The sequence below is a fragment of the Bombina bombina genome, chromosome 6 (assembly GCF_027579735.1).
Source record: "Bombina bombina isolate aBomBom1 chromosome 6, aBomBom1.pri, whole genome shotgun sequence".
In the NCBI taxonomy this organism is placed as follows: Eukaryota; Metazoa; Chordata; class Amphibia; order Anura; family Bombinatoridae; genus Bombina; species Bombina bombina.
Genome location: NC_069504.1, coordinates 575,051,449 through 575,072,875, shown reverse-complemented (window position 1 = coordinate 575,072,875; position 21,427 = coordinate 575,051,449). Strand labels below are relative to the sequence as shown.

Below are 21,427 nucleotides of genomic sequence, written 5' to 3'. Positions count from 1 at the left end.
CTTTTAGAGGGTACCTTGCAGGAGAGGTTGTTTGGGGGGTTAGATGTAGGCGGATTACTGGTGGGGGATGACATAGAGGGGGGTTTATGTAAAATAAATCATTTAAAATTAGGTTTATGGGGAGTTATTGAAATGAAAGGGAGTGTGGAAGATCATTTTTATTTTCCACGTTGAGATTTAAGCTGTGCAGAAGTATTTAGGTGTTAGTTTCAAAAGGAGAATTGTGTAAACACTGCAAACATCTACATAAATCTAAGATACTACCACTATGTAGTGGCTCCAATAATTAGAAATAATAGCCACTAATTCTTGGGAGCAGCTGCAGCCCTCATGCCACCGAATTTTGTGAGGATCAAATGTGACAGCTATTGATTTTAACAGTATTGTTAGAGCTGTTTCTATCAATAGTAGCAATATATGATTTATTTGTGTTACACAATTATTCAAATTAAATTATAAAGAAGGGGTGAGAAATGCCCTGAAATGAAACTGAATATATATTTTCAAGCATAAGAAATGTAAAACTAATCATACTGTTTTAATTATTTTAATTTATTATTATTATTAATCATGGCATTTTGTTTATATACATCTTTTTTACACCAAGAATACTCAGGAGCAAGCAAATATGGTAATATAAGTGAACTGGAAAAAGTAAATTTTTTTATTATTTTAAATTGTATACTCATTTCATGTCCCTTTAAACATATTTTGCCCAGTACAGTGTTGTAACCTTCCCAAACATTTCCTCTCATATGTCAAATGAATCGATTTTGTGGCTGTTAGAAAATGTGAGCTTTCCCTTGGTACCTTATTTAGTAGTAATCATGAGGCCTGCACTTTGGAAGCAGAAACATTGTTTAATCAATTTCTCATTTCGTCAGGTTACCCGAAATGATGTTGTCCTCTCTGAGAGACTCTTTGGAATTCTTGCCTTCGTAGCATCTTCTGAATTGCCACACTACAGGCTCCTTACACTTCTTGGAGACTCTAGGTAAATACTTTATTTAAAAACAATTGTTATTCTTTATATAGTAAACCTAGTGTCTGCTATAAATGTTGCAAACAAGGCATCTTCTACGCACATTTAAAGGGACAGTCTACACCAGAATTTGTATTGTTTTAAAAGATAGATAATCCATTTATTACCCATTACCTAGGTTTGAATAACCAATACAGTTATATTAATACACTTTTTACCTCTGTGATTACCTAGTATCTAAGCCTCTACAAACTGCCTGCTTATTTCAGTTATTTTGACAGACTTGTATTTTAGCCAATCAGTGCTGGCTCTTAGGAACTCTACATGCGTGAACACAGTGTTATCTATGTGAAAAACTATTAAAATGCCCTGAGTTAAGAGGCGACCTTCAAGGGCTTAGAAATTAGCATATGAACCTCCTAGGTTTAGCTTTCAACTAAAAATACCAAGAGAACAAAGCAAAATTGGTGATAGAAGTAAATTGGAAAATTGTTTAAAATTACATTCTCTATCTGAATCATGAAAGTTTATTTTGGACTAGACTGTCCCTTTAACTTTACTTGTGCCGTTCCCCCCATGCTCTCGATCAACCAATTACACAAGAGAATTTGTGGTTGCTCTCTGCTATAGCTGCTGTTTAAAACGCCTGCCTGTGCTTAACCCTTAACAAGCACACATAATAATGGAGAATCAATACACCTGATGCAGTCCTCTGTACTTGATGTTCTCCTTCTGAAATAATCAAAACAGTCTTTTGGAGGCAGGTATTAACACTCAATAAGGCTTTTTTTGTGATATTGAGCGCTTTAAAATAGCGTTACTTGTAGTGCTTTTTTTTTTTTATATGAATTTTTATTGATAGATTCTGAATGACAACAGTGGTAAACAAAACACAAATGACAGAACAAGAATTGTGAAACATCATCATTATAAACCATTTGTGCGAATAAGTTCAATTTTGTTAACATTAGAAGAAAAACACTGTCATCATCAATCAGAGATGGAAAAATAAGGGAACTTATTAGGGTTAAGTCAGCAGTTGCAGTTTTTAGTGAATCTTTTATATTTTCTTGTGTATACGTATCATTGTCCTTCCCAAAAAGAATGAGAAGGAGGGGGTCAATGTAAAAGTCAAGGAGAAGAAGAAAAGTTTGGGACAGGTAAAAAGAAGAGGGGGAGGAGAGAGGAAAAAAAAAAAGGGGGGGGGGAGATGGGGGGGGGATATAAGTGAACCAACGAGAGTCCGGGGGGATCAGGATATTGTGTAAGGGAGCTCAAATTCTTTTATTCCATATTGCCTTCATGAGTTCGTATATTTCTAACTTATGTGTTCTTAGGTAGTGGTATCTCTCTAGGGATAATAGATCAGAGACCATGGATCTCCATTCGTCTGTGGATGGGATTGTTAGGGATTTCCAATATTTTGGGATGAGTTTTTTGGCAGCTGTGATCATAATCAGCAGCAGTGGCTGTTTACCTAGCCCCGTCAGTTTGGGCAGGGAAAGGAACAAGATAACTTTCGGGTCGGGGAGGATCTGGGTCGAGACTATATCAGAAATAGCTGAGAATGTGTCCCTCCAGAACTGATCCAGTTTGGGACACGACCACCAAATGTGGAAGAGCGTGCCTTCCTCTCCACATCCTCTCCAGCACGTGCCATTGAGTGAGGGGAATATCCTATGGAGTCGGGAGGGGGTCAAGTACCAGCGGCAGGATAGCTTCAAGTGAATTTCCTGTACTTCTGCCAAGACAGAGGATTTTTTAATTAATCTAAAGGCCTTGAGCCAAGTCTCTACGTCAAGGTCCTGATTGAGCTCTCTGTTCCATGAGTATGTGTAGGACGGGAGTGACGATGTGTCAGGGCAATTTAATATTTTATAAAGTTTGGAGATGAGATGAGACAAAGGTGCTGTTTGAATACATATCTTTTCGAAAGCTGTAGTAGCTCTTCCTAACTCTTTTTTTTGTTTGTGATGAGAGATGAAGTGTCGTAATTGATGGTAGTGAAGCCACGAGGAGAAGATCTCCCTGTGTGCCTCTGCTAGAGCTGCTTGTGTTTTGAACAATCCGTTCTCCGTGGCAAACTGAATAGAGCCTGTTTTGAGGCTATACGATTGTGCTACATGTGGTCCTAAGTGATGGTAGGGTAGGTCTGTGTGTTCTATGAGTGGCGAGAGTGGTGCGGGTATAGTGTAGATGTGAGTGGTTGAGGTCAGGATCTTGTCCCAATCTGCTAAAATACCTGCGGTAATGTGATATAACTGTAAAGTCTTAGGTCTCTTTTGAGGCTTGGTCCATGCCATTGTTGCGACATTATTCAATTTAAAAATTTGCCTATCGATTTGTATCCATGCTTTGTCATTAGTATTATTTGACCATTCAGCTACATGTTGTAATGTTATTGCTTGTTTGTATGCCATCAGGTGTGGGACACCCAGTCCTCTACTTTCCCTAGGGAGATACATGGTCTTTTTGGGTATCCTTGGTTTAGCCCCAGCCCAAATGAACTGTTCAAAAGTCCCCTGTAACTGCTTTGATACCCCAACGGAAGATGTATTCGCAAAGTTTGCAATAGATATAAGACCCTCGGGAGGACATTCATCTTCAGGACTCCTATTCTACCAAGCCATGATATAGGCTTGTTCCTCCAAACCGAAAGATCTCGGGTTATATCGCTTTTTAATACATTATAATTATATTTAAATAGGTCCTGTGGGGAGGGAGTTAAGAATATCCCCAGATATTTGTTTTTTTTATGCTATAGGAATGGCATAAGTATTTCTTAAAAACTGTATTGTTTCAGGAGGGGTATTTATGTTCAAAAGCTCGGATTTAGTAATGTTTAATTTAAAGTTGGAGGCCAAGCCAAAACGGTCTAACTCGGAGAGTAGTTCTGGGATAGAGGTTTCAGCCTCTGTGAGGGAGAAAAGGGCATCATCTGCGTAAAGAGCTTGTTTGTGTATTTTATCTCCTACCCCAATCCCCTTTATTCTCGTGTTATTTCGTACTTTTTGTGCTAGGACCTCCATAGTGATGGCAAAAAGTAGTGGGGACAGAGGACACCCCTGTCTGGTGCCGTTACTGATATTAAAGAGGTCAGATAAAGTACCATTAATTCTTATTCTAGCATTTGGAGAGGAGTAAAGAGACATAGTCATGTTTAAAAAGGATTCTGGAATTCCCATCTCAACCATTGCCCTCTGCAGAAAAGACCATCGGACCCTGTCAAAGGCCTTCTCTGCATCGGTAGAAAAAAGGACCATAGGGATATGTGATACTTTTGCGTGGTTGATTAACTGAAGGATTTTGGTGGTATTATCCCGGGCCTTCCTCCCCGGTACAAATCCCACTTGATCCTTGTCAATAAGTTCAGGTAAGAACCTGTTCAATCTATTGACGAGAATCTTAGCTAAAAATTTCATGTCGTTATTTATTAGGGAGATGGGGCGAAAATTCTCCGGCTTGATAGCAGGTTTCCCTGGTTTGGGGATGACCGTGATGTGTGGGCCTCTAGAAGTGACCTGGAGAGAAATGGGTCATTCGTAAGTTATTAAAGATTTTGAGAAGGGGAGGGGACAAAATGTCCTTAAATTTTTTGTAATATCTAGCCGAGAAGCCGTCCGGGCCAAGGCTTTTACCGGAGGGGATGCTTTTAATAGCCTGAGTTATTTCCTCCAATGTGATAGGGGATTCCAGAAATGTTTTCGCTTCGCTACTCAGGGAGGGGAGGCGGAGATCCCTAAAATAGTTATCTATATTGTCTTTTTGGTGGGGCAGCTCGCTGTGTGGCTGGAGTGGAGTGTCGGGGTTATCGATATTGTACACCGATTTGTAGTATTCTCTAAATGTAGAGGCTATGAGTTTATTATCATGAACAGTCCGTCCGTCCTTTGTTTGTAGAGATTGTGTGTATGTGGAAAGATGTTTTCTACGAAGGGCTCTTGCTAGTATTTTACCAGGTTTGTTACCTCCCTCATAATAGTGCTGTTTGAGGTGCAAGGCATTTCGTTGATGGACCTCAGTTAAATACTGTCTGAGTGCAGTTCTTGCCAGAGCAAGGTTTTGTCTAAGAGTGTGGTTATTTAGGTCTAGTTTATGTTGAGTCTCAAGTGTGTCTATCTTTGCTAATAAGTTTGTGTATAGTTCTCTGGATTGTTTATTTTCGCTTTGTGTTTGATTAACACTCCTTGTATAACTGATTTATGGGCTTCCCATTCCACTAAAGGCGAGGATGAGGTGCTTTCGTTAGGTGTAAAGTATTCTACTATGTTCTTTTCGATATCTTCAAGGATCAGAGGGTTGTCAAGTAGAGTATCATCCAATTTCCATGACTTAGACATAATGGGGAGATCTGGCCAAATGATAGAGCAGGTAACAGGGGCGTGATCTGACCATGTTATGTTACCAATTTCGCATTTGTCAATGAGGGAGAGACCGCTAGAGTAAGAAAGTATATAGTCTATACGCGTGTAACAATCGTGGGGGAAGGAATAGAAGGTGTAATCTTTTGCTCTGGGGTGTAGGTTTCTCCAGACATCATGAAGCAACACTGAGGGCAGGGAATTTCTCACCGCTCGCAGTGTTGACTTAGGGACGGTGGTAGTGCCTTTGGAAGTATCCAGCAAAGGGTCAAGGGAAATATTAAAATCACCCGTTACGAACACAGCTCCCTTGGCATGGTCGAGGAGTAAGTTTGCAACTTTTTTAAAATAGGTATCTTGATTTTGGTTCGGGGCATAAACATTTAAAAGTGTAATATGCTGCCCAAAAAGTGAGCCTACTATCATTGCATAACGACCCTCTGGGTCCTTTAGAGTGTGCATAACTTGAAGTGGTAGTGTTTTATGTATTAGGATGCCCACCCCCCCTCTCCTACTAGTCCCGGATGCAAAACAGGTTAATGGATAGTGTTGGGGGGTCCAGTGGGGCTCTCTCCCTTTCCTAAAGTGGGTCTCTTGTATCATTAAAATTTGACTATTGAGTTTATTGAGCTCTCTGATTGCAATAGATCTTTTACCCAGGCTATTTAGTCCCTTTGCGTTTATGGATGTTAACCTAATGGAGTGTTCCTGAAATTTACTGATCCCGGTTGGCATCTTGGTAATGAGAATAATTGAGGGTTAGGGAGAGAAAAAAAAAAAAGGAGAAGAAGGGGGAGAAGAAGAGGAAGTAAAGGGAAGGTTAGATAAGGGAGTTGATAGATGAAAGAAAAAAATCAGCTAAGAGAGAGAGAAGGATTTATAGAATAGTTAGGAGAGTTAGCTCGTACTAAATTCCGACAAGCTAGTCTCTAGGCGTGTGGTTCGTAAGAAAAGATTCAATTAGGGGAAATATCTATACTACCGGCATAGAGGTTATTAACATATATCTTGTTTTGTTCCAGAGGGCGAGAGAGGAAGGTGGAGGGTGAAGGAAGGCGTGATGGGTGGGAGGAGAAGGAAGGATGGGGGGAGGAGGGAAGGGGAGGAGGAGAAGGGAGGGGATCAGAGTACTTCAATAGGGGCGGAAGGGGATTTTTAATATCCAGGACCAGGAGAGGTCACTAGGTAATTGATTTGATTTTGACGTTAGGGGTGTGGAACCCCTAGTCGATCTGGTTCTGTTCCTGTCAGTTATGCATGGGCAATCTTAATTTATAGCTGATAGTAGGTTTCAGTAATGTTAGTTTCATTAGATTAAGGTGGATAATGTAAGTGCTGATCTGTGCTCACTATGAGATCAAGGCTTTGTTTGTAAGTGAGGTCAACTGTGGCAAGATTGCCAAAGGGGAAGTGTGTGAGTGTAAAAGTGCTTCTGCGTAAGCCAGAGGTGTCGTTCATAAAAGCATTATGAGCCTCTGTGGAAATGAGAAGTAAACCTTATTGCTTAAACATCTAAACATTTTGATATTCAGGAACATGGAACACAGGCTAAAAACAATATGTGAGCTGATGAAGTCTATTATGTTCAAGTTGCCAAAGGGCATATGTAGATATGTTAAATTGTAACTGTATCATGCTGACAGCACACTTACACGAACTTTCTAAACTTTAAAAAAGATATAAACATAAATCTAATACTTGCATAGGCAAACATTTTGTATTAGTAGACAATATAACAAGCAAGAGAAAAGAATAACAAAACTTTCTTTTTTTTTGGACACCTCAGAAGGGCGTTGCGTTAGATTGGGCATATAAAACATCTTTAATTAGTGGAGAACTATTGTTCCAAACCCATATATTACCCATAGCAATATTAACATTTTTATTTATTTTTTATATTTTATTATTCTTTTTTTTTTTTTTCCCCATTTTTTTGTTTGTTTTTTATTAAAGGAGTTTACCAATTACCCAGCAATAAAGGTGATCTATTAATAAACTTTGCTAAAGGATACATCTTCAGGGATGCAAGGCCCGCTACAGTTCAGAATACTGTATCTTCCATCTGGCAGACTCGGCTGCAAAGGACTATTCTACGTAGGGCCTCTAGTCTTTGTGTCAGCAGCCATCCTATAACAGTATAATCATAAGGAGAAGTTCTCATCAGTGGTGACCAATGAGGGGCCCACACAAAAAGAGAAAGTTTATCTCAAGGCTGGCTGGTGCTGGGATTCAAGGTTGTCCCTCTGATCCTCCCCTCCAAGGGGTCCTGTAGAGGTGAAACATTATCTGTAGCCCATGGCAAGGAGAGTTCCTTGAACAGGTTGGGGTCTGAGCCCGGCCTGAAGACCGCTGTTTTGTTGTTGCTTGTGGCCGTCAAGGAGACCGGAATTCCCCATCTGTATTGCACCTTGTTATTTTTCAGGATAGAGGGGATGTGGGAGAGGTTCCTTCTCTTTTGTAAGGTGATGGGGGACAGATCTGTGAATATTTGAATTTCTTCTCCTGCATGTAGAATAGGATTCATTCCCCTTGCGCAACGTAAGAGTTCCTCCTTGTCCTTAAATTTCAGAAATTTTACGATTGTATCTCGTGGGGGAGCTTTAGGGGGGGTTTAGGCCTTATAGCTCTATGCGCCCTCTCTATTTGGATTTCCTCTGCCGACGGGTTGTATTTGATCACCCTGAAGAGAGCTTGAAGATACCCCTCAATAGCAGGGGGAAAGATAGATTCCGAAACTCCCCTTATCCGGAGGTTGTTTCGGCGGCATCGGTTCTCCAGATCCTCCATTTTATCAGATAGCTCTTGCATCCTTCTGTCTTGTTTTTGTAGTATGGAGGAGCTGGAGTGGATTTCTGCTTGGAGGGTCTGTTGGTTAGCTTCAAGGGAGGAAACTCTCTTGTCAATTGCCCCCAGGTCTTTCCTAAGGTCTCCAAATAAAGCTCTCATTTCGTGTAATACCACCTTAATATCATCCTTGGACGATAAATTTGAGATGTCGCTCTTAGTGACAAATGTGCTGGTGTCAGAGTCCTTGGGTAGTTCAGCATTAGACATATTTGTTTGAGTGTCAGTGTTCTCAGCTAGACACGTGGTATTTGTTATGTCTCTAGTTTTCAGATACTGGTTCAAGGTTTTTGAAGATGAGGTCTTTTCTACCTTATTTTGTTTTTTGCACGGCATTACCTGTGTGCTCAAAGTAAGAACAAAACAAATTTAATATAGAGGATTCAAGGTATCTAGATGTATGTCCTTTTTTTTTTTATGTGAACCAAGACAGGAATATAGAATAAAATATTGCTGGAGCATAAAACAGTGTCTCTGATATGTATATTGCACTTACTGTCTCTGTAAGCCTCCCTCCCTTTCTTTAATCTTTGCTTAACCCTCTGAACATTTATTGTAGTTAATTCCTTTTATTTAGAGGGGCAAAAGCTAAATGGTGAGGGATCTTTCTGCTTGGAAGGTGCTTGTGCAAGCTCCCTGCTGCCCATTTTATTTTTAGTTTTATTATCTCTCCTGTCTCTTTGGCCAGCGGTGGTATGCAGGGTTAAAAAAGAGATGGAGGGTTAGAAAAGAAGGTGTGCCATGCTAAACTATTGCAAATCCCACATCAATGGCTTGCTGTTTGTGTCTTGGCCCTAGATACTAAGGAAACGTCTCAGCTCCAGGGGCAGCGCATATATGAGGCCTCAGCGGGGTGTTACTTACTGATCGCGGCAGACCGGGAGTCAGCGTGGTTGAGGATAAGTGTTCTCAGTTTTGCTGCCGTTTGTTTGCAGGTAGCGTGTCCACAGTCGGTTATCCGACCCGGTGTGAACTGACTAGTCTGTGCGGGCGGAGGTCCGTGCCCCGTTGTGTTCGCCTGTCAGGCCCCTTCTACGGCGTTAGTGTAGGCCTCAGTGTGCTCAAAGGGGTAGAGGCTTTAGTGGATCTCGGGAGGAGACCGGGTAAGTCCGGTTGCAACTGAGGATAGGTAGGAGGTAAAGGGAAGGGTGAAAAAGGGTTTCTCGCCTAATGGGACAGCTGGATGCCGGTGTATGAGATGGGAGTCCTACTAGCTAGCAGCCATCTTCCAGCGTGGCTAGACTCCGCCCCCACTTGTAGTGCTTTTTAAGTTAATGCTCCGACATATGCAAAAGGAAAGTTCATATAGCCAGGTCTTCAACTATAAAACATAGCTTTTATTGGTAAAACATATATATAATAAGTATAAATTCACAGACCTTGGTGATGTCGTTTAATAGTGCATGTTCAATACTGTTACCTCCGACCCCCAATACGCGTCACCAGATGCATTTCGCCGTAACTTTATTGATGGTGACTTCAAGCTATGGCGAAATGCGTCTGGTGACGCGTATTGGGGGTTGGAGGTAACAGTATTGAAAATGCATTATTAACCGACATCACCAAGGTCTGTGAATATATACTTTTTATATATACGTTTTATCAATAAAAGCTATGTTTTATAGTTGAAGACCTGGCTATATGAACTTTCCTTTTGCATATGTCGGAGAATTAACTTAAAAAGCACTACAAGTAACGCTATTTTAAAGCGCTCAATATCATAAAAAAGCCTTATTGAGTGTTAATACCTGCCTCAAAAAGACTGTTTTAATTACACAAGAGCATTGCTTCTTTCAGAATGATTTAAAGGGACATAAAAATGCAAAAAATAAAATGTTCTAATAAATTACAGCATTTTTATTATTGCAGCTCCAGAGCAGCAATGCACTACTGGGAGCTAGCTGAAGACATCTGGTAAGCATTTGTGTGTATTCACCAATCACTAGCTAGCTCCTAGTAGTGCACTGCTGCTCCTCAGCCTATCTAGGTATGCTTTTCAACAAAAGATACCAAGAGAATTAAGTAATTTTGATAATAGAAGTAAACTGAAAAGTTTTTAAAATTATATGATCTACTGGGGACAACACACCATCATGGTTACTACTCACCAATGCCACCATTTTGTAGCTTAGGTTTTTTTCACAGATCAGTGAAATTGCTGGCTATTTGACAGCTGTATTGTGTACTTCAGGTTAGCGTGCATAACACAGAAAGGGAGCTTTACGTTTTTGCTGTGGCTGATTTGTACTATATTATTCCTGTGGCCTTTTCTTATTTTATTTTTCTTTTAGTGAGGTTTTTATACAATACACACTGAAATATCTGACATTTCACAGTGTTTATATATATATATATATATATATATATATATATATATATATATATATAGAGAGAGAGAGAGAGAGAGAGAGAGAGAGAGAGAGAGAGAGAGAGAGAGAGAGAGAGAGAGAATAACTCATTGTGTAGTTCATTAACAAATCTAGACAGGCCAGAAGGCTTGTTTTTCCCACAGAAAACCTCTGGATTACATTGTTTCCAATGCAGCAAGGGAATCTGGGTAAGATATGCAAATGAAGTTCACAATGACACACTTTTTTACTTCGTCTGCTTTTCAGCAGATTCCCTTTATACCAAAGCATCACTGTTCATGCAGCTTATAAGCTTAGCTAGGGTTAGTGCAGTGATTCATAACCATCTCAGGACAGACTGTTTTGTGGTTTTTGCCACACATCAGCTGCGATTCAAACCTTCTCCCAGCTTTTGGTGCAGCTATTATCAACAGATGTTGGACCTCTATCGGAGTCTTCTGGGTGCGTTCTTGGCTCTAAAGATGGAGATGTTTCTTGGTACGCTGTTTGACAGCTGCAAAAATTTGAGTCTGGTTTGCTGACCACACTCAGAGTGTATGTTGTGTATGGTTTTTGGATATAAGTAGCTAGCACTCAGGGTTCAAAAATAGTTGGTATTTATTTTCAGCAGATCTAAAGCTGCTCTGACCACAACACAAGTAAAGGCTGCCGTCTGAGCTCACAATGGAATAGCTCAGGTCCCAGCAAACATAAATAGTATAATCTTGGTATTACCAGAATCAGCTATATGTAGGGTAGCTGAATCCTATAATTGTGAGACATGATGATGAATATCACAATGCAGCTGTGAAAAATCACTTCTGTCAAAGATGGCGGCTCCCAGTATGAAAATTCTGAGCTTCAACAACCGGCATCTGTAAAGTTTTAAAATAGGAGAACAACACTGAAGTGAGCTGCAGGTACAGGATGAAAAATAGTAGCATGTTGAGTAGAACCATTTTGTGTAAGATGCATCTAACAGTTTAATGTCCCTTTAAAGGGACATTGTACACTAGATTTTTCTTTGCATAAATGTTTTGTAGATGATCCATTTATATAGCCTATACAGCTTTTTTTAACAAATGTATAGTTTTGCTTATTTTTTAATAACATTGCGCTGATACTGATGTATACCTACTCCAGCTTGCTCCTGTTTGTGTAAAGTCATTTCATATTCAAAGGAATGGGGAGGGGGGGAGTGTCTGCTTTTTTTGCTATAGAACCATTTTCAGTGGGTGTTCCAGCTAACCTGTCAACAGAGCTAAACCGGGAGCTTCTAAGTAAGTTTTTACTGGATTTTTAGATGAGTATCTGTGCATATTATTCTTTATAGAAGTGTCTATTACATGCAGTTATATAAAAATTGGTGTAAACTGTCCCTTTTAAGTAGGGTCTTTGGCATACTGTATTTTAGTACAGGTTATGTAACTATATTATCCTATATTTTTATTATTTGTTTTAAAGAAAAAAAGCAGTACATAATCTTATAGATGGAAAATCCAAGAAGTATCCTGCAACAACTGAGGATAGTTTTGACAACAAAAAATTAGGAGTAGAAACTCCAAGCCGCGCAGCATTGACTTACATTCCACAGGATCTGCTCAATGACAAGCTTGAGGTAAAGTAGTATATATGTACTGCTTGTTATTATTATGATTTTGTGTGTGTAACATGACATTGTAGACAACTAAACTCTTTGTTTTGAATAAATCGGTTTCCTTGTCGTAGCTGCAGAGCAGTAAAGCAGAGACCGTTATCATTATCAGCCAGTGAGGATTTATAGGAAGTACAAAACCAATGCTGATTTTATAAAACACTTACTTAGAAATTGTTTTCAAGAAAAGTAATTGCATGTCACATCACATTTAAGGGGCGTATTTAGCGCTAACTTCGGATATTGCGACCGTGCTAACTTCCTATTCCCATAGACTTCAATGGAGAGTGCAAATCAAAGAACCAAGTGTGCCTTTACTCGACATAAATTATGAATATTTTACATTCCAATGTTCTTCACATTTAAGATGTCAGTATATTTATGAAAATCTAAGTAGTGCTCTCCAAATAATATATCAACTTATGGCAGGGTTATAACACAAAACAAATAATAATTATCCTTAAAAATAGAAACCCTCAACTAACATGCATCTACTAGAAACCATACAATTAATATAAATACCTGAATTCTTTTATTTAGTTAATATCCATGAACATATTGAAATATACTTGTAATACCAGAATATGAAACACTATTATACACGTTAAAAACAACTGTTAAGATATGCTATCCTTCTTACAAAACCCAGAAAAATTTACCTTAAAAAAATCAGCCTTATTTCCAAATAGCCTTTCATTCAGTTAACACAATGGGGCTAAAACCTTTAACTTTTAACATCCAAGCAATACAATCCTAATACAATATTGATTTAAAACCTCAGAACCTTCACAGATAAATTACTTAGCCTACCAGATACAAATTTAAGCAATAATACAATATAGACTTCTGAATTATTATTATATATTTGCATAGATAAACAATTTAAGATTGGGATTAGTTTAACAATACATAGGCTATGAAATGCTAACTTGAAATATAAACTATTTCCTTAACTCTGCTACATACAGCAATAGTAAATGTTTACTTTAAATGCTTGCATACAAATAGGCAAGCTAAGAGCTATTCAAAGTTATGTGATACAATTTAAAAGCCCAATTTGCTCTTTCCAATCTTCCAATTGTAATTTAACTGTAGTGACTATGCATATAACTTATCTTACCAAAAACCTTGTATACTTTACAAAATAAACCAATCGATGTCCGGTTTCCAATGTTTCTCAACAGATTCAATTTCACCTCAGAATCTCAAAATTGGGGATATTGCATATGGAGTCCAATAGTAGGTGTGTGCTTTAATAATAACCACAGTAGTTATTCCTTCAGGATTAGCCAGCAGCCTCCTCTCCCAGTCTCTATGCTTGGGGTTAAATCATCTGATTTTACCCCTCCCCTTTTTGATTATTATCTATCATTGGTGAGTATTGGAAATGCCCCACGGAAGCCTTGTCTCGGATTGGTTCTTTGCAACTGAACATGGATTGGTTTATTTGGGAATGTATGTGGTCAAGGAAATGTATCCTTGCAACATCCAATTATCTCATGGCTGCAATTCTCGCATCATAACACTGGGTGGCAGCAGACAGCACAGCACAGCAATACATGCAATATTTCTAGACAGTAAAAAAAAAATATTTCTTTAAACTATGTAATAACTGCCATAATTCCCTCACATTAATAAGCCACGATATCAATCACAGATATCAATCTCGCATCATAACACTGGGTGGCAGCAGACAGCACAGCACAGCAATACATGCAATATTTCTAGACAGTAAAAAAAAAAATATTTCTTTAAACTATGTAATAACTGCCATAATTCCCTCACATTAATAAGTCCACGATATCAATCACAGATGGGTATGATGACATTACCTCTCTGGTCATTTTGATATGAAACATGTGTCTAACATTATTTATATTAAATAATTTATATTTCATTTAGCCTAACAGAAAGTTTATATTTCAATATCAGATGTCAATATTTCATAGTCATATCACATCAAAGTAACTTCCATATATTCATCTCACTATATTTTAAGAGATGTATTTAAAACTTTATAAACATTTATTGCACATTCATATGATATGACTTATTTCATCCCATGTATCGTCCTGTGTGCGTCACCTTTTTGGCTTCGTCTGGAAAAACAGAAAAGCATGTTATATATACATGTAATTCAAATATTGTATTATTAAAATGGTTATTTAATCTATACTAATTTTGAATTTATTTCCTATATAAATATCCCATGCAGATCTGAAATTATATGCCTGAAAAATACAAACAATACAGAGGTTATTAAACATTTTAGACTGACTAAATAGTTACCTCCCAAGCTTAGAAAATACCCATGTAATAATAGAGAATTAGACAATTTCCCAAATTTCTATATTTAATACATTCTGGGGCATGCATTCAGGGATGATTATTTGCTGTATGTTCAGTAAATTTCAAAGTCACATCTTAACATGTGTCTTTGAGATTCCAGCAATCTAATTTCCATCTCATCAAGCTTCAAAAAGGGAAATTCCAGACACACCATCTTTTACTCACCACATGGGGTCTTTTTGTACCTGAGAGTAATGTTGAAATTCTCACAAAACATGTCACTTAGGACTAGATTAACAGGCAGCGTTGTAAAAGGGTAGGAGATTTTATCTCACAATTCCAGGCAGTCACACATATGGTTTCTGAAATTGTTGTTACATTTTAATTAAACCAAATGCTCTATTGTTCTCACTTTAGCTAGGGATGTCTCTTTTAAAGTAATCTTTATGAGTTTCCTGTGTAATTGAAAAAGTGGGGGAGAATTAAACCTGTTTGAAGTCAGTTTGTCTGACAGAAATTAATCATTTCTATTGACCAGTCAGATCTGAATAAATATAATTGTATTGCATAGCCTTAAAATATATGGTTTATATATATATATATATATATATATATATATAAATATATATATATATATATATATATATATATATATATATATTTATTAACCTTACATATACCTTGACAAAGAGAATGTTCTATTTATTTCTAAATGGATAGTTCTATATATATATCTGATATATTATTTTGTAATATATATATATATATATATATATATATATTTATATGTAGGTATATACAGAAATATATTGGAATATCTATTTAAAAATACATGGAATGTAGCCCTTTCCATTCAAACACCTTGTCATATATCATATACCTTTTAACCCCTATTTCTAAACAAATGGGATCCCAGAGAAGACAATTTGTGTCATGTGGTATGTAAATAATTTCAGTGAGAAACCCAAAGTTTGTGAAAAAGTTAACAATTTCTTTTATATGATCACATTTGGCGGTGCAATGTTTGCATGACATATACCAGAATTTAGAGGTATCTTTAGCTCTGAGCGCCCTTTCTATCTCCACTCCTTTCACCACTTTTACCCCTTGAATAGAACGAAGCATCTATTCTGCTGTAAGGTGTATGATACCCTATTACCTAGCACACTATTAGACTCCCCCCTTCTCCAAATGTAAACAAAACACGTTTACAATAAACTGTCTTCAGATTTTCTCAGTGTAAAGTATTGGTTAAATATACCTGATGCTAGTGCTCTAAAATCATATGCTGACGTTTATTTATAGTGCTTCAGATTTGAAAACCCATGAGAAACACTTCACACAGCTTTATTGGTGGATTGAAATGGACCCACAAGTTAGAATCGTTTTTGCAATATACTTTCATTACAAAAATGCTTTTGTTAAAGGGACAGAAATGTCAACATTGAAATGTGCATGGGTGCATTTCAATTTTAAAAACAGGCATGTTTGCAATATAATTCTATTAGCAAAAATGCTTCTAGTAAAACGTATTACTGTTTTCAGCAGCATTTGCACTTATGCAGTGAGGGCCTGCTCACCAATATTTAAGCTCAGAGAGCTGGCGGTGGTGTGTGTTGTTTCTGGGAAGACTTAATTTGCATTGTATAAGCCACTGCTGACTCTCTGAGAAGGTGTATTGTTTGAATACTGGTGCACTGGCCCTCATACAATATGTGTGTATGCTGCTGAAAAACAGTAATAGCTTTTACTAGAAGGCATTTTTGGTAATGGAAGTAAATTACAAAAATTTTTTTTTTTTTTTTTTTGTGTTTAATAAAGTTTTATTGAGTAATAATAAACATAGTACAGAAAATCATACCACACATAGACAAATGTGACAAGTAAGTTCAAGGGGGAAGGGGGAATAAGGGGCAAGCACAGAGATATCTTCTGCCAGAGAGTGGGAGGAGTGGTCAAGTCTGTTGCCCAATACTTAGGCTGTTCACTTAAATGTCCATTTGTGTTCAATATATGCTTACTGAGCAGGTGGGTAATCATACTATACTTTTATGAGAAATCATCACAAGTTTTGCAAAATTCAAACTCAAAGACTGTTGAACCATCATTCCAGATATTGTAAGGGAGGAGGGGGGGGAGGGGGAGGGGGGGGGGAGAGAAGGGAGGGGGGGGGGAGGGGGAGGGAAAGGGTCAGCCCGGGTGTGTGAAATAGGTTAGTTAATGTTCATGTTGTTTTGCCATCTAAGGTGGCCTTATGGGAGCATGTAGTAATGTTTGCCAGTAGAACTGGATGTTATGATATAGGGGCAGACAACCACTCTTAAAATAAGAGTATTCTTCCACAGAGAGAATTTCAGACGTGTTAAGTAGCCACTCCTGAACAGTGGGCACACCTGTGGACTTCCACTTTCGGGCGATGAGTAATCTGGCACTATTAAGGCAGGTTTGTAGGAGTTTCCATCTAATTTTACACATTTTGCCCGGGTTGTAGCTAAAAAGAGCTGTGAGAGGTGATAGGTTAAATTGATCCCCAAAGACTATTCTCATGTGACTAATGATGCCCTCCCAGAAGGGAAGCAGCTTCGGGCACTGCCACCAAATATGGGCCATCGTGCCAGGAGACCCACATCCCCTCCAGCAAGTCGCGTTGGAGCTAGGATAAATATGCTTAAGCCTAACTGGGGTAAGGTACCACCGGTACAGAATTTTGTGATTCATCTCCAGTATCCTGGGGGATGATGAAGACTTGGAGGAGTGGTAAAAAATATTTTCCCACTGCTCTTTGGAAATAGGGAGGTCTAATTCAGTCTGCCAATGTGAGTCGTATGACGAGGGTGGTAGTGTAAGGAACATGTCCATCAGTTTTTTAACCATCGATAGGGACCCCTTAGGGACCTCTCCTTCAAGGCAGAAACGTTCAAAACGTGTCATTTCTCTCAGGAGGTCTTGTTTGTGGGGTGAGGTTCTCAGTAAGTGGGTCAGTTGAGCGTATTTAAGCCAATGAGAAAAGGCCCCTCCGACAGTGTCTGTTAGTTGTGTTCTTGGTTTCAGGGCCCCTCTGTTAGTCAGGCACGCGAAGGGGATTGTTACAGTTGTGCCTATATGGCCTGGTGTCTGTGGGACTATCCCGCCACTGAATTCTGCATTTATCGGTATTGGGGACATAGGAGAAGTAAACGACGATATCCCCTTAACCTTGGTTCTAACTAAGTCCCATGTACGGAAGATGTGGGAGTATAACAGTGAAGTCCTGGCGTGTACGGGTCTGCATCTGTGTGAGATCCAACAAAGTGGGCCTATGGTAGGTGTTTCCAAGAGAAAGGAGTCTATGGTGGCCCATGCCTTAGTGGAGGAACGGTCATGCCATTCCCACACTCTTTGTAGTGTTACTGCTCTATAATATTGAGAGATCAAGGGAACTCCCAATCCTCCCTCTCCCAGTGGTTTTACTAAAACTCTTTTGCTTATCCGGGGTTTAACGTTCCCCCATATGAAGGAGTTTATCAAAGCCTGGAGTTGATTCAAGTATGTAACCGGCAAGTGAACTGGTGCAGCTTGTAGGATGTATAGGATCTGAGGGAGGGTAGTCATCTTAACCGACTGGATCCTGCCCCACCAGGAGATGGGGCGAGCTTGCCAGGAATCAAAGTCTTTCCTAATCTTATGTAGGATAGGTAGGTAATTGTATTTAAATATTTTATTGATGGATGGGGCAATATGTATTCCTAAGTATTTAATTTTATCATGTAGAAGTCTGTACTGGCAGTGTGTTTTAAGGGCATCAAAGTCACCCCTTCTCATATTGAGGTTAAGAATTTCCGACTTTTGTGAATTGATCAAGAAGTTTGAGTGGTCACCAAACCTATCAAACTCCTCCAACAGGTGTGGCAGGGATCTGTGTGGGTGGGTTAGCAGGGTTAGGACATCATCTGCATAAAGGGTGAGTTTATATGTGTTTGGGCCTAGTTCTACTCCGGTTATGTCTGGGTTATTCCTGATGTGTGAAGCAAGTACCTCAATTGAAATAGCAAATAGCAGAGGAGACAGGGGGCACCCCTGTCTCGTGCCGTTTTGTATGTTAAAACTATGAGACATAGTCCCGTTTGTGCGAACCCTAGCTGTGGGGCAAGAATATAAGCTAAATATCCTTTGAATCATGACAGAGCCAAAACCAAAGGCCCCAAGACACTGTCTCAAGAAGTTCCAGTCCAGCCGGTCAAACGCTTTTTCAGCATCTGTAGATATAAGGATAGATGGTATGTTCGACCGGCTGGACTGTTCGATCAAATGCAAAACCCTAATGGTGTTATCTCGGGCCTCTCTCCTTGGTATGAAGCCCGATTGATCGACATGTATGATTTGAGGGAGTATTCTGTTGACTCGGGCAGCAAGGATCTTAGCATAAATTTTCAAGTCAGAATTTAATAGGGAGATTGGTCTGTAGTTGCCCACTAATGTGGGGTCTTTGTCTGGTTTAGCTATGACAGAAATATGTGCTTCAAGAGAGCCCCTAGACCATTTCGCACCATTGTCTATAGAATGAAATAGGGATGTGAGATGGGGGGTTAACAAATTCTTAAACTGCTTGTAATACATGTTGCTAAAGCCATCAGGGCCAGGGCTTTTGTGGGAGGGAAGAGATTTAATGGCGTCTGCCACTTCTTGAGGTGAGATAGGGCTGTCTAAGGCTTCGGAGGTTTCTTTAGGTATAGTAGGGAGTAAGGCCTCCGCAATGTATTTTTCTGTTGCGAGTGGGATGCTTGCTGCGCGTGGGGTAGGTAGGTTATACAGTGTACTATAATACTTTTTAAATTCATCAGCTATTGAGAGGCTACCCACTACAGAGCTCCCAGATTCATCTAGTATTTTATGGATGTAAGAGTGGAGTTTACGCTCTTTAAGGGTTCTAGCTAGCGACGGGCCTATCTTATTAGACCTAGCTAAGTGTAATTTCCTAAGGTATAGGGCTCTGGTTTGTGCTTCTGCATATAGCAATTGGTTGAGTTCATTTCTGCGATGTCGAAGCTGGCTAGATAGTGCTACATCTCGGGGGGCCTCCTGGTGGCGCCTCTCTAGAGTGTAAATGGACCTAAGGATACTATTATGTCGGGCCCTATACTGCTTCTTTTTCCCCGCTTTATATTTAATGAACTCGCCTCTCAGCACCGACTTATGAGCTTCCCAAAGGGTGTGGGGAGAGATATTATCTACATTGTTAAGCCTAAAGTACTCTGCAATAGTCTCCGCCAACCTCTTAGTCAATGCATTGTCTTTAAGTAGTGACTCATCTAATCTCCACATATATGGGGATAACGGGGCATTTAACCATTTTAAGCTTAAGGAGACCATGGCGTGGTCAGACCAAGTTGTTGGGATAATGTCAACCTCCAAGACTGAGTCATAAAGAAGTTGGTCTGTAAAGATATAATCAATTCGGGAGTGATTTCTATGGGGATTGGAATAAAAGGTAAAGGAGCGCTGAGATGGGTGCCTCATTCGCCATGCGTCAATCAATGCTAGCTGATGAATTAGGGATGTCGTGTCTGATAGGGTCTTGGGGGAAACGCTGCTTCGGCCTGAAGAGCAGTCCAATGTAGGATCCAGTGCTATGTTACAGTCCCCTGCCAAAATCAACGGTCCAGTCTGGTTAAGGAGGAGATGTCGCTTTAAGGTCTTAAAGAATTTGGTGTGCTTGGTGTTAGGAGCGTAGATATTAGCTAACGTGAGTGGTCTGTTGTGGAAGAGTCCTGCAACTATAATCCATCTACCTCCTGGATCTACCTCAACTTTGTTTAGCTGGAAAGGGACATGTCTGCTGATCAGAATCCCCACTCCCCCCACTTTTCTTATGTTATGGGCAAAGAAACCCGTTGGGTAGTCCTTGCTTGCTAGCGTGGGAGGTGAGTCTTTGGGGAAGTGGGTCTCCTGCACAAAAACAATATCTGCCTTTGACTGTTTAAACCATGCTAGTGCGACAGAACGTTTGGTCGGGGAGTTCAGGCCCTTAGTATTCTGTGTGACTATAGTTAACGAACGGGTTGCCATAGGATAATATGTGTGGTGGAAACGTTGTTGTATGTCTGGAGGGAAGAGTTATGTGTTGCAGTAGTGTTTGTTAACAGCAAATAGGAGTTATGGCTTACCTGACTTGCAGAGTCCTCAATACCACTAAGAACCCGGGCTGACCACAAGGAATGTAGGATTGGGAAGGGGGAGGGTAGAGAGAAATATAAAACAATGACCATTCTGGAATGAAGAGAAACACATGTAAACGATACAACAGTAAACAGGGTAGAACATAAAAGGAAAAACAATTTAAGGAAAACAGTACTCATAAGTTTCTCCTAGGAGAAATTCTTAGAGGAGGAAAAAAGTGATTGCTACAGCTCTTGGTAGCAGGTCGGTTTACTGAAATGTATTCAAACAGGAAAAGTTTTAATTAGACATACATATCAAACATACTACTCATCTATGAACCAAAGGTTTTAAAACATTTTTGGGCTGCATGCAACGTGGACCATCTTGACGATGATCAGAAAGTACTCTAAACCTCGGTTCATAGTAGGAGGGACAACTGGTTAGAAGCTTATAGTTAATTATTGTCCCAATTCAAATGGAACATGGGGTGTTACAGTGTTCATGGAGGGCTAAAGGAGTGTAGCACATGGGATGCTCCATGGGCTATGGTAGCAGGGAGAGTGCCAGGGGAAGGCAGGGGCTACTGATTTTTGCAAATAAAATGGGCTAGGTTACAGAATCAAGTGTCTCTGTCCCGTTCAGGGGACGAGTTTTTGTGTGCTGTTTTATTTCTTTTATAGTGAGAGACTCTGCTCCATTCATGACGTTGGGGTCTCTGTTCCAGTGGTTCGTGACTAGAATCTTTAATTGTTGGTAGCTCTGGAGGTTTGATTCCCAGCTGGGTGCAGAAGGTGTCCAGATCTTCCTGGGA

At 39.5% G+C, this 21,427-nt stretch overlaps 1 protein-coding gene across 2 annotated transcripts in view; it reads left to right on the top strand.

Annotated features, from left to right (window-relative positions):
• LRRC49 (leucine rich repeat containing 49) overlaps positions 1-21,427 on the top strand; it is a 334,467-nt gene that overhangs the window by 301,971 nt on the left and 11,069 nt on the right. For both annotated transcript variants that reach the window (XM_053717544.1, XM_053717545.1), the window contains 2 exons: positions 885-994; positions 12,000-12,153. In XM_053717544.1, coding sequence (XP_053573519.1) covers positions 885-994; positions 12,000-12,153 — 264 coding nt within the window. The remainder of the gene's footprint in view (positions 1-884; positions 995-11,999; positions 12,154-21,427) is intronic.